Raw genomic sequence first — 17828 nt, forward strand, 5'->3', positions numbered from 1 at the left:
CAAAGCAAAAGTATACGCGTGCATTGAAGTATTAAACTATTTGGTAACCGGAACTATTTATAATAAGTACTCGTAATGATAGATAGATTTTGACTTCATCCAAACGAGGCCGACTATTTGTCACATCTCCCTTGGATAATAAAGTCCACACTTTGAGAGAATAACTCACATTGCCCAAACTTTATGGCGGCAATTTTCACGACGAATATTACTTCGAGCTTCGTGATATGTTTTAATATTCTATCATGTTTTTAAAATATTTATTAAGTTCTTACTTTATGTGCGCGGAAGATGATGCCATTATTCCGACCAGTTTGAGCTTTCTCCTTTAAATTCGTGCTTTTTTTCGTGATAACATCTTTTTATTGCTTCAATATATTTTATGGAGCTTTGAGTTTCGTTTTAATTTTGTGAAAGATATATTAAAGGTGGTTTCACAGCTTCCTAAGTTATAAAGGTATTATCAAACATGGTATATTATTGTATTACTTTTAACGATTCACAACTTGTATAATAATTCGAAACTTAATATAATTACTAAAATAAGAATATGAACGTAGGAGGGTTTGAACCAGCGCCTCTTGGAAACCACCCAAGTCCATCCGTTTTTTTCAGAAAGTATTTTTTTTCCTAAGTATGTATACTTTTTAAATGTTAAAAATATTTTATTGTATTTTTAGCTTATACGATATGATACGATTATACATATATCTCTTGGAACGTAAAGCGAATTCTATGAAATGCAAATGATCTAGAAATAAAAAGCTCAGCTAGAAAAGATAAGTCTCCTCCGGCTGTCCCTAAGAGCGCTCTGGCTGACTGATATCAAGCTTGTGGATTCCTGAATTCTCTCATAATTTCAAGGTATAATACCTATATATTTTTTGTGTGTGGATATTTAATTAAAATATTTTATAAGCATACTTTTGAGATTATTGGAGTAATTGTTTAATATTAATTAGTAAGTTCACATTTTTTACTGTAAATTTAATGTTTTATTCAAATGGGATACCAATCTTAAACAGGCTTATTAATATAGTTAAAAACCAAAGAAAGCTATTACATACAAATAAGTCTATTCAGAATATAATTATCAACTAGTATACTCAACATAAATCCACATGTAATAGTTACAAATGAAATTATTTTCTTAATCCACAGACTTTGCATAAAAACTTTCTAAGATCGACAGCAGCGTGCATGCGACGTGCACCTTTTTTAAAAAAATATCTTTCAATTATCACTCGCTACGATCTTATTTAGCCAGCTGGTCGTAATAAGAAAGCGAAAATAAAGGGGAATCTTGGACTCACTGAAATAACCGTCTTACAGACTGAAAAAGTTTAATAGAATGATGACGCTTCAATGGCGTTGAATTGCTATTATGATTTTTAGATACAATTTTGATTTCGCTTTCTGAGATTTAGATTATTATTTTAATGAAAACAAGTTTGTTATTTTGTATATTTAAAAGTGATTTTTCATAATGAATCCTTTTATAAAACTTGAAAAGTATGATAGCCCTTTTAAATTATTTAATTCTTTCAAATATACATTCATATATATTTTTACAAAAACTTTCTTTAATAGCCACCTTAATCAGACAAAATTATTTTTTCAACAAAAAAAAAATAGTTAATAAGTGTCCCAGGGGCACAAGCTTGCAGCTGTAAACCTAACAGCTTGTGGGTTTGATTCCCGCACGAGGAAATGAAATATTAAATATTTTCATTTTTTCGCTCTAATAAAGCAAAAGCAAAGTACGGCGTTGAGTTTCGCCACTTAACATGCTATGTCTTTAAAATTCGGCGGAAAGTGAGGGACAGAAGTGTCGTAGTGGATGGGAAGTGTCTTAACATTGGGTTTCCAGGTTCTCTCTTTTCGCTATAGTATCTTGCACTTAAAAAGTATATTATATACATACATTCGACATCAACAATGATCCTCTTAGACACAGACGGCGGGACGGCGTTCGTCGCGATGCAGAGGTACGCCCCCATCTCAGTGCGGCTGATGCGCTGCAAGCTCAGCGAGTCTCCTTCGTAGACTGTTACTAAAACAAACGTTCATTATGTATATATCTTATAGGTTCCCAGGATAGAGGAACCAACATCCATCCTCACAAACTTTTACACTTATAATATTAATGGTGGGATTTATACTTTTGACTGACTGCAAATACTCGTATGATGTTTATTAGCCCACATTTAAATTGGGGACGTTTTATATTGAATTTATTTTATGTTTATTTTTCGCATCGTTGTTCCGCCACTCAACACAATACCTTCAGAATTCGGCCGAAAGTGGGGAACGCAGATATCTTCATGGGAACGGAGTGTTTTAGTACTAGGTTCCTGCTAATTTTGAAAAACAGCGTGAAGCTAATAAAAAAAATGCGCTTCACCTGACCAGAATGTAGAAAAAAGTATTTAGATATAATGATTGCCTCAAGTAAGTAAGGCAACATGCAAAATAATACAAAATGTACTTTTACATTACGACCGATTATTTGCCCATGAAGGTAAGTAAGCCTTAACATGTCTAAAGTAGCTCGGGGAGCGTCCGGGGAACGGGAATACGTGTAAATGAACGGGAAAATAAGACAACGATGCTAAACTAGATATTCCCGGAAGGAGTTTACAGAGTTACCCCGTAAAATATGTAGGTTGCTTTGATTTTTGACCATATGTAAGGATAATTGAGGTCATCTTGACGCAGCGGCACAGCCTGTGACCGTAAGCGTGACAGTTGTGGATTCTTCAAGCACTCCAAATATTATAATATTATTTGAGTCTCACTCTACAGGGTCCCGCATATCAAAGGAGACCGAGAGGACCCAATGTTAATTCATTTCTTTCCCTCTTATCGTCTGCATAATTTTTACCCCCGTGAGATGATCGAAAACACACTCATCGGGTGTACAGACGCTGTTCTACTGAGCTACGTAGACATAAGAAAAAATATTATAAATTAAAAATTATATTTAATATAGTTACATTAAAAATATTAATTTAATTTAATTGATTCCACTAGTTATTTCAGCATCATTATCTAAAGAAGCTCTTATAATAGTATAATAAAAATAAATAGTAAAAAAATAACTAGTAAAAAAAATAACTAGTAATTTTTTATTAAGGCTTACGCTGTATCCCTTATATAGCAGGGTCGGCCTAGAGAAATAGTGTTAACACACTCCGTCCTCCATTTTCCGTCTAATTTTAAAGACATTGCGTGTCGAGTAACGTCCCACGATGACCTCAAAAGTCCTTTTTAAAATACTGTTAACTAAAATGCAATAGGATATTTCATTTCAACCCAGTCATGCCATAAAGAGATTAACATATACAAGTATGTATGTGCCATACATTTAACGTCTTGAATCGTTAATAATCGTTTGAAATATTGTACTTAATTATTATACCTCACTTCGCACGCCATGTAGTATTTCGACCACATGATTAATTGACATCAATCAGTAAAATATATTACTTATAACCGCTCTGAGATCTTATTTAACGTTTAACATACAATTAATCTTAATTTTATAGTAAGTAAAGTCGCAAATTATAGCAGTCTATGTTAGAGACGTGGCGACGAGGCGTGCTGAGTGGCGGAATCTAACACCGTAAACCATAAAATTATGAACATAAACTTCCTCTCCAGATATCATCAGTCTCTAGTCATTATAAAACAAAGCAAAACTATAGCAATAATGGACTGCTTTACGTCGGATAGAAAGGTAGGTAGAGATGATGAAGTCTTTTTAAACGGTTTTTTCTTTTAACTTTTTAAAACATTATTTGTGCATTTTTTTTTTCAACTTATTCAAAATTATTAACCAATATATTATATTTCTTAAATGAGTCCGTATTTTTACAGAACCCATAACAATTGCGTTCACATTCAAATACTAACAATTTAAGAATTACAAAGTTTTAATATGCTTGTTATAATTCGTATTGCTCAACGCTGTCTGAAGGAAAATTTTTACAAAGCTGAAACTAAAACTTTCAAGGATTTCACTTTAAAAGTGTTATAAAATCACTGAACAGTCTATATGAATATAGAGTGTAGGAATTTAAATCAATTTGCTTTCATATTGAAAATTCGTACAAAAATATGAATTTAGTAGGATTTAAAAATGTTCTGTGAATTTTAATTCACAAAGAACTTTTATTTAGTTATTTTCCATTTTGGTAAACACGCGGGTAATTTGTTTTTCTATCACTCGGTATTTTTTTTTTTCGGTCCTTTTTAATATTTGAAGATTGTGTTGAGATACAATATATTTATAGTACGGAAGGAATGTTTCCAACTATTCAACTCCAATATTATTTACAAATATACCTTCTTTATAACGATTCTTTAATCATAATGTGATGTAACAATGAAACACGCTAAAACCAGTGACGTAGTGTTGAGAGACAAACGTGCATCGCGGGAGCGACTTCGATGTATGCGCGTCGTAAAGATTCCAATATGTTTGCAAATGTAAGAATAACATTTGAAATATTTTAAGTCTAAGTCAAAAGCACTTTGGATAACTCAATGCTTAATTTTTTTGTTATATTTATTCAGTGAATTAGGTCGAGGTAGTAGTGCCCCAGCACTGGCGCAGTGTGTGCCGTGACAACGCGACGGTTGTGGGTTTAACTTTCACTCGGAGGAAAGAATTATTTTCATTTCGTCTCTCGTAATGAAACAAAGGGCAGAATTGAGTTCAGACATTCCACACGCAATGTCTGAAAATTGGGCATGCGTGGGTAACCTACTTATTGCAGGATACAACATAAGGCTAAAAGAAAATTGAAATTTTGAACACATTTGAATTTATGGTAAAATTGAATTGAACGAACTAGAAGGTGAGACGAAAATCAAAGCCTCGAATGATTAATCTGTATATAAGACGAGTAATTAGCAAGTTAATATTAACTAACACTATCATAACACAGAGTATACCGAATATAGCTGCGGAAATGCGGTAAGTTATATATTAGGGCGCCGAGCGTGTTACTGAGAGTACCTACTCGTAGTAGTAAGACGGTGGTCGTAGATTTCATTTATAATACTATTTATTTTTTATAATAAAAGAATAATAGTACTTTTTATGAAGGTCTGCTTCCTCTTATCTTTTTTTCGCTTTCTCCAACGTGCATCAAGAGATTCTTTTTTCTGTCCGAATTTGTGGTACTACCCACCACTTAACACATATGTTAAGTGGCCGAACTCAACATAAATCCATTTTGTTTTTTATGATTCACCAGAACATGTTCTAAGACATTTTTGATAACAAAGATTTAATAAATCTTTGAACATACTCATCAATATACGGTCATTATTTTACACACATTTAATGATTTTAATAATATATAATCATTCATCAAATTCATATGAAATAGTCATTCTTGACTATATAGTTGGTAAGCTAATATTAGATGTGTAAAGCAAGCCTCCACTGCCCTAAATATATAGGGCAATTACAAAGCTACGTTGGCTTTGCATACCATTATTTATTTTAGAATTAGACGCTACATTTTCAAGCCATTAGCTCTAACCATATAATCGGAATTATTTAAACATTTAAATGGCTTATCGTATGATTGTATATATAACTAGAGTAGCGAAGTGTAGTAAGATACAGTCTAATGTAAATAATTAGAAAAATATTAAATGTATTTAAATATAAGTAATTGTGAAAATATAATCATAAGATTGTATTTTTGTATCCCGCGCACAGGGGTATAAGACACTCCGTTCCCTAAAACTCCGTTCCTGATATTAAATAGTCATTAAAAAAATTTTTTTGAAAACATTCTTTCTACAAACATTGTTCATTCTTCAAATGTCGGTATACTCGTATGCATGCATAGGCAGAAGGGACTTAACATTAGGCTACTTCGCTTCTAGCTTTCAGCCCAATATTTAAGACATGGCGTTCTGAGTGACGGATTTTACCACCTCGATGACCGACCGATGTTTGTAAGTAGAGTGAAGAAAATAAAAATATATACAGGGTGTCCCAGGAGTCAACGATAAAACGAAACCAGGTGATAGACCAAGTCGTGACAGTTATGGGAAAAATATGAAAACAAATCTTTGTCATATATTTTTCATATTATATTGATTTTAAAAAATATTGGAAAAGCCGACACCCTGTGATTATTTTTAAGGTCCTAAGACTACAAATATTACTCTTTCTTCATTTTTTTTTCTGTAATGTAATCATGAGTAACCCTTCTGTGAATTACAGTTTAAGATTGAAACGCACCTGCATCAGTTTTAAATAAAATGTCGTATTTTTGCCAAACATTAAATTCAAAATAATTACTACACCCAACTTTACCCGACCGTACTGTAAAAAAAATGTACTACACTGTTTTTGCAAGTAACTTTAAAAGTTGGCGCATTTAATCTGGATTCCGAAATGGTACGACACTTGCTGGATTACTTCTTTGTTGAAGAGAGAAAAATCCTTATAAGTCCTGGGCCAGCCCCTAAGTCGGATAAGCGTTGCCTGGACTAAGTGGCGGGAGGTCACTGGTGTGGTCTGTGATCACAGGATATCGTCCAAATTCTTATCCGGCCAAGGAGATCGTAATCGATGCTTCCAGACTCGTGCATGACGGATCCAAGGTACCTGAACTTTTCCAACTTAGGAGCTGGCCCAGGACTTATAAGGATAGTGCTCGAGTTCGGGCTCTCGCAGGCCTTATACTCGGTCTTTGACACATTGCCAATATGCATTTCATTCATGGAAAGTGGTTATGTAACGCAAATGCTGCAGCTAGAATGTATCGGAAAAGATACCAAAACGCTGGACTTCATCCCGATTATCGTGTATTTCGATTTTTCTCTCTTCAACAAAGAAGTAATCCAGCAAGTGTCGTACCATTTCGGAATCCAGATTAAATGCGCCAACTTTTAAAGTTACTTGCAAAAACAGTGTAGTACATTTTTTTTACAGTACGGTCGGTTAAAGTTGGGTGTAATAAATATTTTGAATTTAATGTTTGGCAAAAACACCACATTTTATTTAAAACTGATGCAGGTGCATTTCAATCTTAAACTGTAATTCACAGAAGGGTTACTCATGATTACATTACAGAAAAAAAAATGAAGAAAGAGTAATATTTGTAGTCTTAGGACCTTAAAAATCATCACAGGGTGTCGGTTTTTCCAATATTTTTTAAAATCAATATAATATGAAAAATATATGACAAAGATTTTTTTTCATATTTTTCCCATAACTGTCACAACTTGTTCTATCACCTGGTTTCGTTTTATCGTTGACGCCTGGGACACCCTGTATATAATATATTCAGAGTGCACCCACTGCGCCACAATGGGCGTATAAATTAAACAAAGAAGTGATAAATCTCTCCATTTATCACGCATTTCGTAGGAGTACAATTTTATTAATATTTTCATTCGTATCATGAATGAGTTCAAGCTCATCGATCTCTTTCCTTTCGTGACAGATTGCAGTTCAATAGATTTATGAGAACGAAGAATGCAGCTTTGTAATATAAACGTAATGTATAACATATTGCAGTTTTTATTTTACTTTTTTATGGAATACGATTTAATTGTTTGTTTATTTAGAAATGTTTCAATAATGGCGAAGTGGGACAGCATCGAGATGGCTGTACGTTCGATCCTCGCTCAGAGGGATAAATTAGTTTATATATATCATTTTAATTATAATTCGTTTTTTCCTCTCTGCAGTAAAAAGACAAAGTGTGGCGTTGAGTTCTGCCACTTAACATGCAATGTCTCCAAATATTGATGGAAATTGAAGAATGGAGTTTCTTTACACTAGTTCCCCTCTACTTGCCCACTAACTTAAAATTCCAATTATATTAAAAATTATAATAATAATAACAAAAAAAAACTAATGATATAAAAGATATCACGTACATAAAACTTTTAAACCAAAATAAATGCACAGACACTTGACTGTTCCAAGCGATACAGCGTCAAACGCGGCGTGCCTTAAATCGCAAACACTTTCCATACATTCCGAACCAACTGTTTCCATTAACGCTCCCAATAAAAAACTGGTAGAGTATTACAAAGAATCAACACGTTGAAATGTTCTATTTATTTTCGCTTCGCTTTTCGTCTACGATTTGGTCGATTCTTCGAGCGATGGGATGTTCATTTGTTTGACATTTTTTTATAAAACGTTTAAAACTTTAAGCTAATTCATTTTATTTCTATTTTGCTATACACTTGTCTCAATGTTAATTTTATTATATGAACGGTAATATAACCCTGTGTTTATTTCTGCAACAGAATTCATTGTAAGAATACTTCACCTTTTAATTATCGTTCAAGATCTAATAATATTTTATTTCCCTTCTTCTTTATAAAAACTATTTCTAATTATCAATTCCTCGTATTCTATATAAGAAAGGAACTAATTAATAACACCCCTCCTCCGTATACAAGTAATTAATACTGTACTGTTTTAAAAGCTTCATAATATCCACTCACAATACGGTTTTAGCATAAGCTTTTGCAAACAAAAAATAAAAATCACTCTGCCTTGCATGTACATATACTCGTACATATGTAGGTATGTGCCGTATAGTTAAACGCTTTACCCAATCCTTTTCCACCGCGGCGCCGATTAAAACACAAACAATGGGTTTAACGCTGAGAATTGAAATGGATAACAGAACAGTTTTGGACGCGTAATTAAAACATTGGGGGGAGGGGAGGGGAACGGTGCGTGTGACGTCCGAGGGCAGAGGTCATACAGTAAAGTGCTCCGGTTGATTCCGACCAGGAGATCGGCACTTCAATTATAATTAATTTTTGAAAATTTTCGGGTATTTTTTGTCCTTTGAGCTTCACGCTATAGCTGGAAATAGCAGGGTAGGTAGGGGGTATTCAGTGTTAAGATTCCGTCGCACCGCCTTGTTTTTCGAGGCATTGCCTGTTCAGTGACTGAGCTCAACACCGCGTATTGTCTTATTAGCAGAGCGTGGAAATGAAAATAATTCCCCCGAGCAGAACTTGAACCTACAAGCGTCTCATTTACAATCAAATTAATTGCTTCGCGTTGTATCCCGCACACAATGGGGTAGGCAAAGCCTCGTGTTAAGACACTCCGTTCTCCGCATTTCGCCGAATTCTGGAAACATTGCGTGTTGAGTGGCGGAACTCAACGCCGCGCCTTGTCTCGACATCAGAACATTAATATTTCCTTTCCTCGAGTGGAACCACGACCAGTCGATTTTGCAGCACACTTTGTGCCTTTGCGCCATAACTGTCCTGATTTTATAATGGGGGGAAATCTTGTTTACGGCAGGATATATAGAAATTGAATTGAACTCAACGCCTCGGCTCTTTTTTCATGGCAAAGTAATAAAGATGATAAATAATATATTATTCCGACAAATGGAATCGAACCCACTATCACTGTCCCGCGCCACAACAGCTGCTTCGAATTTTATCATATTAAATCTTTTCTAAGGCTTAAAATCGCTCAACCTAATTAGTGTGTCAACAACATTCTCATACAAATTCAATTCTAATAGCAATTTGCCGGTGGAGTCCCCTTTAAATGGGTAATATAATGAGAGTGGGTTCTGTGCGTTTAGTTTTACGAGTATACTAGGGCAATATGCATCAAAGAAATTATGATGCAAATATTTGATATTTCATTTCGTACATGTTATTAATTTTGGAGGTGTATAATTGAATGAATATTTTTGAATGAATTTTTTAGGTGTATAATTTTGGAAAATACCATACGCTTATATGTGTTACTTCACTGAGTATAAACAAATAACAATTAGGGAATGATAATACTTTACAAGCTACTATTATTTTGTCTTTCTAGTAAAAGAAAGCGCGGCGTTGAGTTGCGGAAAGTAAAGACGAAAGGAAGTGAGAATACAATTTTGGTAAAATCTTATATACAATTACGGCTTTGAAATACTTCGAATGATTGATTATGAATATGTAAACTACTATTATTATACTAATATTATTTTATTTAACAAAGCGCTACGTTGTTAAGCTACAGAACTTCCAAAAATAAGTAAAGAAAAGTCAATATTACCATTATTACCTTTTTTTCTCCTATCAACAGAGATAGGCTGGCCGTCCTCCCGTCTCCACATGATCTTTGGTGTGGGGAACCCATCAGCTTTGCATACTAGGCTTATATTCTGGTTCTCGCGTACGGCGACCGCTGATTGAGTACTGTCTTCATCTAATATGTTTGGTGGTACTGTTGACAAAAGAAATGTTTAATATTATTTATAGTTTACATCTACTGTTAATATTATAAAGGTGGAGAGTTTGTTTGTCTGCAGCTGGATTTTGTCATTTAAAAAAAGATTACCCTGAAATGGATTCAAACCCTCCAACTTATTCAGCAGTCAAAGTAAAGACAATATAATATTTTAAATAAACCACCTTCAGATTTTTACTGTTAAGACACTTTGTTCCCCATGCGCTGCCCATTTTCAAGACATTGCGCGTTGAGAGGCGAAACTCAACGCCGCAGTATATCAATCCGAGCGCGAAAATGAAATTTAAATGGAAACCACAACTATTAATCGTTTACAATTAGATCCTATACCAATGTGCTCTACTACGGCCTCCATATCCCGCGCCACTTCTCTTTAGTTGCGCTTCGCTCCAACACTGCACCAAATTATTTTAGTAAATTAGTCATCAATATTCAGATTAACCTCGCGGACGCGCCATCAATATTCAGTACTTTCATAAAGAGAGGTGTGTGTGGAAATAAAAATAAATTTTATTTATAAGTTGTATTTAATGGATATTAAACGGTTTTATTTAGCTCACCCCGTTTGTTTGTTTGGGTCAAATTTAGTAATTGAAATTTAACCCTCTTCCCGTTAACCGATTGATCTGAAATTTGGTATACGCCTTTGATTCTGGTGACAATACAATTATCCATATTCAATATTATTGTGAATCCAAGATGGCCGCCGCTACAAGATGGCGGACAACTTAGTTTTTTTCAATCCCATCAATATGGATATCAAATGAAAGGGCTTGTCAAGTAGAATTCAGTGGACTATACAAAATCAAAATCCAAGATGGCCGCCACTATAAGATGGCGGACAAGTTAGTTTTTTTCAATCCTATCAATACGGGTATCAAATGAAAGGGCTTGTCAAGCAGAATTCAGTGGACTATACAAAATCAAAATCCAAGATGGCCGCCGCTACAAGATGGCGTACAAGTTAGTTTTTTCGATCCCATCAATATGGGTATCAAATGAAAGGGCTTGTCAAGTAGAATTCAGTGCACTATACAAAATCAAAATCAAAGATGGCCACTGCTACAAAATGGCGGATAATGTAGTTTTCAATCCCATCAATATGGGTATCAAAATAAAGGGCTTGGTAAGTATAATACAGTATACTATACACAATTACAATATGAATCTCCCACCTAAGTCAAAATCTGGTATCCTGTCGAGGACTGTGTGGCTATAGGGTGCCTAAAAATGATACGTCGCTAGGGGTACCACCCAAGGTAAAAGGTAAAAGCGCGCCGAGAACTGTATGGCACTAGGTGGATAAAAATGATATGTCGTTAGCGTTTTCCCCTCAAGATTCAGGCACATCTTGTTGTACATAGCCTTGTCCCTCTATTGGACCTCTGGGGGGGTCGTTCGTAACATTCTCCATTAACCTTGCAATAATGAGGCATCGAGCCTCATTTCAACGAATTGAATAGCATGAGAAATAAAAACTAAAAACTTAAAAATAAAAAAGTAAAAAAAAAATTTTAAGTTAAACGGTTTTATATTGCAGATAAATGTACTAAAAGCTAAAAAATAATTTCATAGAAATTATGATTACTAAAATAAAATCGTGGGGACACTTGCTACTTACCACTAGGTGGGTGAAGTCTCACGCTATGTCTTTCGATTGTAGATATTGGACGTGCCCCACGATTAAATTTTAGTAATCATAATTTCTATGAAATTATTTTTTAGCTTTTAGTACATTTATCTGCAATATAAAACCGTTTAACTTAAAATTTTTTTATTTAGTGTTGACTTTTTCATAAAGTAGTTTTAAAATACTATTGTTTGTAATAGTAACGTGTTTTATTCTATTGTATAGAATGCCAATAAAAAATAGAGCATTGTACGGTACTCCGCTCAACACTTTTTAGTTCTTTAAGTAAAATTTTCCTATTAACAATAACAATAAGCATAAACATATTATACTAACTGTAAAATATTATAAATATAACGTCGAAGGCCGAATGCAATTCTTACTTCGTTCCTTTGTACATTAAAACAATATTATGCTTAGTTCAGCTCAGTAACAGGATACAGACAAAAGTGATACAAAATGGAGCTCCCACTGCAGATAAATTCCAATTTGATGCACCCACGAACTATCTAGCTGCGCAGGAAAAATTTTAAAGTTGATAAAATCTTGCCTTTATTCCCTTTACATAGCCGCTTAAAGTTTTACGGATGAAAATCTCAAGAAGTTTAAATTCCAGTGAGACGTGATATTTCAGCAGTTACTGTACTACACTACTGTACTACACTACCGTAGCTACGTACGTAACTGCACTCACTGTCGTGCAAGTTTGCGGCGCCGTACATTTCTAAAGAATGGGTGAATTTAAAACGTGAGTCTAAGTACCCTTGTACACTTTGTACCTTTGAATTCTGTACCAATTTGTACAACTTTGTTTTTGAAATTTTTGCGTTTGTGCATAGTTACTTTGAGTTTGGTTGCTATAAATATTATTTTGTATAGAACGTTCTAAGGACGATCGCATATTATTCACGTTACATGTTACTTTTTTTATTATTTACAATAAATAAAATGTATTAAAAAAGAAGATCGCTACTTTCATATCTGTTTTAAAAGCATAGAACTTAATAGGATATTAAAATAAACAAGAAATCAGCTAACTAGTAGCGCTCGTTCCTAACTTAATAACAAAAATCATGAGACAATTTTTTGAATTCTGGAGGATATTTCTCAAAGCATTTAAGGAGTAAGCTTTTGCGAGTTAATAAATAATTTACGGAAGCCCAATCGCTCGGCAACTTTTTGTAACCAAATGGATGTAAAGTATCTGCGACGTGCTGCGGTTAAGGAGTGACAACGGTATCCTCCTTTTTTATTTCCACTTAAAACTTTCGTCGTATAAAAAGACGTTTTAAATCGCCGGCTTGGGAGCGCCTACGTTTTTGGAATACGCTGTACTTTCTGAATGACCGCGAATATTGCTCTTTTATAGTTAAAAGAAAATTATAAATAAAATTGTTCCGCTAAATGAGAAAAAATTTTGTTTTGTAATTTAAACGGTTCAAATCATCATAATTCGTCCAAGTCGGGATCGAAGCCACAACCACTGTGGTTACAGACAACCACGCTGTCCCACTGCGCCACGACGGGTATATATTTTTTGTCAAATGTGAAGGTTTTTTTGACACGTCGGCATTTTGTTTCTCTCATAAAGTATCACATAACACTGTTTCTATTAACATTCAATATAGAAATATCTACATATTTCCAATAATAAAATACATTTTTTTTAAACTCTTGGGACTTTTATCGAAAAGCTTTTTTCTTATGAATAGTAACGTGCTAACCAAGTGTCAAGCTGACAGCCTCCATTTTTTTAAAACAATGTAAACTAAGATCATAAAAAAATATTTACTTTAATCTATATTATTTTAAGTGGAGAAGGGAGTATCTTAACATTAGGTTTAGTGTTAAGATACTCCCTCTGCCTACGTTGTTATTTGCGGACACAGCGTGAAGCTGATTGATCTATATTGTTTTGATTAAAATCATTTTAAAAGATTATTCTAAAATCCTTCATACAAGATATTAATGTCCGTTAATAAGTACACACATCGTAAAGGATTTAATCAACATGGACATATCTAATGAATACAAAATGTCTCGAAAGCTGGTCAAGAAATGGATGAGGGAATGTTATAACACTGGGTTCTCTACTCTACGCCCATCTTGGCTAAAGTGTGCACCTAAAATATAATAATGAAAAAAATGTTTACATAATGCTATTAACATTTCGTTTTAACCGTATAACTTAAGTCCTACTCAAGAAATATTCATTCATCACAAAATATTATACAACTAGAATGTAACTTATACTAGAAACTCACCTACTACTTGTAGATACCCGACTTGGCTAATCATAGGGTTGGTGTTAACTTGGCACATGTAGTACCCTCGGTCCTCCTGCTGTACTTGGCTAACATGGAGTAGCCAAGTCATCGCGTTGTCGTGTGACACGCTGAACCTGGCCAGACGTGTGATGACATGACGATGGATTGTCAGGATCATTTGTCTGTCAATGTGTATCCATGCTACCTGTACAAAACATTATGTGTTTAAAAAAGTAGCTTCTTCTTTTCCTCCTATAACAAAGTAGGCAATTTTTTTTTATTAGTATATGCTTAATGTTATTAAATTTTACCGATGGATTCTTTAATGTAAACGATGCTTTATTAAGTTATTTCACAGAACTAATAGAAAACGTTATTTACTTTTTGTTCAACAACATTTACTTGATACAAACAAAGTGGAGCAAAATTTTATTTTTATTAATATCTAACAAAGCATTTTTATAATATTTTTTCTAATGAGATTTTAATTTGTTGATAAATCATGGCAATGACCTGCTATCAATTTCCTTACAGATTCGTGCTTACATCGAAACAGCGATACGCTCGCGGCTTCGCCCACTTGAACTATATAATTATTTGGTTACTTTACTTTCGTGTATATAGAGTATATAATGAAAGGATCTAATTATGAACGTCATTTTGTACAAAATTAGATTTATAATCTAATTATTAAAATTAAATTATTTTAATTTGATCGAACGCAGCATTGAATTCCAGTACGTAGTGCCCCAGAAATACACGGAAATTGAGGACTGGATTTTATTAATACCCATTTCTCTTTGCCTCTTCTTTTATGCGTATAAATAAAAAAATATGGATGGACATTCTCGCAACCTAGATTCGAATCCGCAACTACCGTACTCATTTATACCGAAATACGTTAAATATCAAAATTAAAGTTATTGAAGTGAAATGAAGCGAGCCACAGTAAATTTAGTTGTAACTCGATAGGAAATTGAATCTCAACCACATATTGTGCCGTCCCATTACGGCCTCCGCAAACTGTGCCTCGTCCTAATATCAACTTTATTCAAAGATAGTGTCTCTTTCAATAATTGTATTCTTTTTATATAATTTGAAGTCACGAAACCAATTTAAGAATTCGGCAGAAAGTATATGTCTTAATGGGAAACAGAGTGTGTTTGTTACCTAGTGTTCTAGGTTCACAGGTTTTCTCTGCTTACTCTGTTATGTGCGGGAAAAAATATTATTTGTTAATTTTCATTTGCCTGTTCTGTGGCTTTGAACTTCACTAACATGCAGTGTCTCTAAAATTTAGTCGAAAGTTGTGTTTGTTTTTACTAATAGTAATAATTATTCCCATTATAAGGTGTTGACTATAAATATAATGGTTATTTATTGGTTCAATTTCTATAAGGGTAATACACACATGCATAGCTTCACGCTGTATCCCTTGCGGGATCAACGGCGGGAGGTGGAGGACGGAGCTACAAATAGCTACGTACGTAGCGTTTGGCGCACCGTTCTCTCTGACTGCCCCTGACTATGAGGGTGTTTATATTTTATGCATTTTTGATTTCACGGCCAAATTACATTATTAATAAGATCATTTTTAGAAATTAATGCTTTATAATGTAGCCACTCTACCCTACATTTAAGGCAATTTTAAATGTTATGATTTTAATTTTGTAACTGAATGTGTACAACCCGATACTACTATAATATATATCGAAACCTTACCGTCGTACCTCCAAACTTAACATTATCCAATAAACTAACAACTACTTAAAGCTCAAATTACAGCCGCAAAGCTCCAAACTCTACAACCAAAACAATCGCATACGTCGTATAAATAGCTATTTGAAACATTAACAGAGATTTCAAAATGTGGAAAGCTCAACACAAACAAACACACAAACGTACATTCGTACATGTTAGTATGTATGTAACGTTAAGCTCGAAAACTAGCTTAAACTGAACTGAGCACGCATCGTTGTTTACTTTGACGGAGTCACAGCCACGTTAACTGTATCGGAGACCGCGACGTACGGTGCCGCAGTGCGCAGTGCAGTCAATAGGTTGCATATTTTATGAGTTCTCAACTTAACTCTACTTTAGAACTGTACAAATGCACTGTATACAGTACTACTGTACTCTCTACTGTACATACTGCATATGTAGAGTCGGATATGCAAGAAATAGGTTAATCATGTTTGTTTTGCTTCCTTCTGAAATAAGATGTAGATAGATGGTAGACTCTACCAACTTCAAGTGCTTTATCTTTAAATTTCAAATGTTATTATTTTAGAAAGACTAATAACACTAGAAATATAAAAAAGAAATAAAGCACGTTGTTTCATAGCTTTACTAAAATATAACTTAACCTTAAACGTGAAAATATTCTTTTTAGTTTGAAAGTTCGATATTTTATTTTAGCTTGCATAGCTTAAACATGTTCACAAAAGACTTCTTTACATTTCTTTAGATTTTGCTTAATTTTATGAGCGTATTTAGAGCGAGGATATGAAAATAGTAAATATTTCATTCCCTCGAGTGAGAATCGAACCCGCAATCGTCGTAATAACAGTCATATACTTCTGCCCCCGCACTACGACGGCCTCACTGGACCGCCTTAAATATTACAATATATAATAATGATATACGTATGTACACTCGGTATATACACGATTTTTTAAGTATTATTATTTTATTTTGAATGTGAATATACCTAACTAAGTGTAGAAAACAAAATACATTTAAAGTTATACACTTTCTATTAAATTTAGTACCCATTCAAAATTAATTTACTCCTGCCATCTCAAGTTCGTAGATCCGAAGCGGAAATTTTGGTATCAAACGAGATGAGTTATGACGTCAGGAAACAGTATTAATGGCTTTGCCGTCGATTATGGGGCCATTAGCATCACCTGGACCTTTAAATATTGAGTAAAGTCCCTTTATAGTTTTATTTATGAAGTATCCGTCTGTTTTGTTGGTATTGTGAGGGTTCATCATTTATACTGAGGGTTAACGTCAATAATAGTATAATTCACATTTTAAAATGAAATTGAAAATGACTCAATCTATAGTAGTAGGTATAATATATAAAGCTCTTCCGTAGCTGAGCGACAGAACACTGAAATAGGACGTGTCGGTTTCTTAGCACTAAGATAGAACTTCTCAAAATTATTGTAGTAACGAAATTGAAGTGAAATAGTAATAATAATTTCACTTTCTGTAGAGTAGAAATTGAAGTCTACAGATTTTTAGTAAATATTAAAATTAAAATTTTATAACATAATACTCTCTGTTAACATTGCATAGTTAATTTTGAATAAATCTGTACATCTTTCAAACTTTAAGTATGAATTTTAAGAAAATTAAACATCTCCGAGTAGTGTAAGACAGGAATTTATAACTACTTATAAGAATTTACATTTTAGTACGTTTCATTAAGGTAACTAAAATATTATTATGTAACTTGCCTGGAGAAGTTAAGAATTAGCTTTTTATAGGTTCACGCTATATCCGCATATAGCAGAGTAGAACAGAGGAACCTGGGAACCTAGTATCAAGACAGCCCTTCCCCATTAAGATACTCCTGTTTCCTAATTTAAGCCGAATTCTCGAGACAATAGGTATTGAGTAACGGAACTCAACGCCGTATGTTGTCTCCTTACCA

General features: G+C 33.8%; 1 protein-coding gene across 4 annotated transcripts in view; it reads right to left on the reverse strand.

Annotated features, from left to right (window-relative positions):
• The window catches only part of LOC146532370 (lachesin-like), a 69603-nt gene that overhangs the window by 11877 nt on the left and 39898 nt on the right, over window positions 1-17828 (reverse strand). For 2 of the 4 annotated variants that reach the window (XM_085196414.1, XM_085196409.1), the window contains exons 4-6: window positions 14162-14369; window positions 10073-10243; window positions 1925-2053 (exon numbers count right to left, since the gene is read on the reverse strand). In XM_085196414.1, coding sequence (XP_085052540.1) covers window positions 1925-2053; window positions 10073-10243; window positions 14162-14369 — 508 coding nt within the window. The remainder of the gene's footprint in view (window positions 1-1924; window positions 2054-10072; window positions 10244-14161; window positions 14370-17828) is intronic. The other 2 variants (XM_085196413.1, XM_085196410.1) reach the window with 2 other exon arrangements.

The sequence above is a fragment of the Heliconius melpomene genome, chromosome 13 (genome assembly GCF_056956725.1).
Source record: "Heliconius melpomene rosina isolate 202511_hmr_F chromosome 13, ASM5695672v1, whole genome shotgun sequence".
NCBI lineage: Eukaryota > Metazoa > Arthropoda > Insecta > Lepidoptera > Nymphalidae > Heliconius > Heliconius melpomene.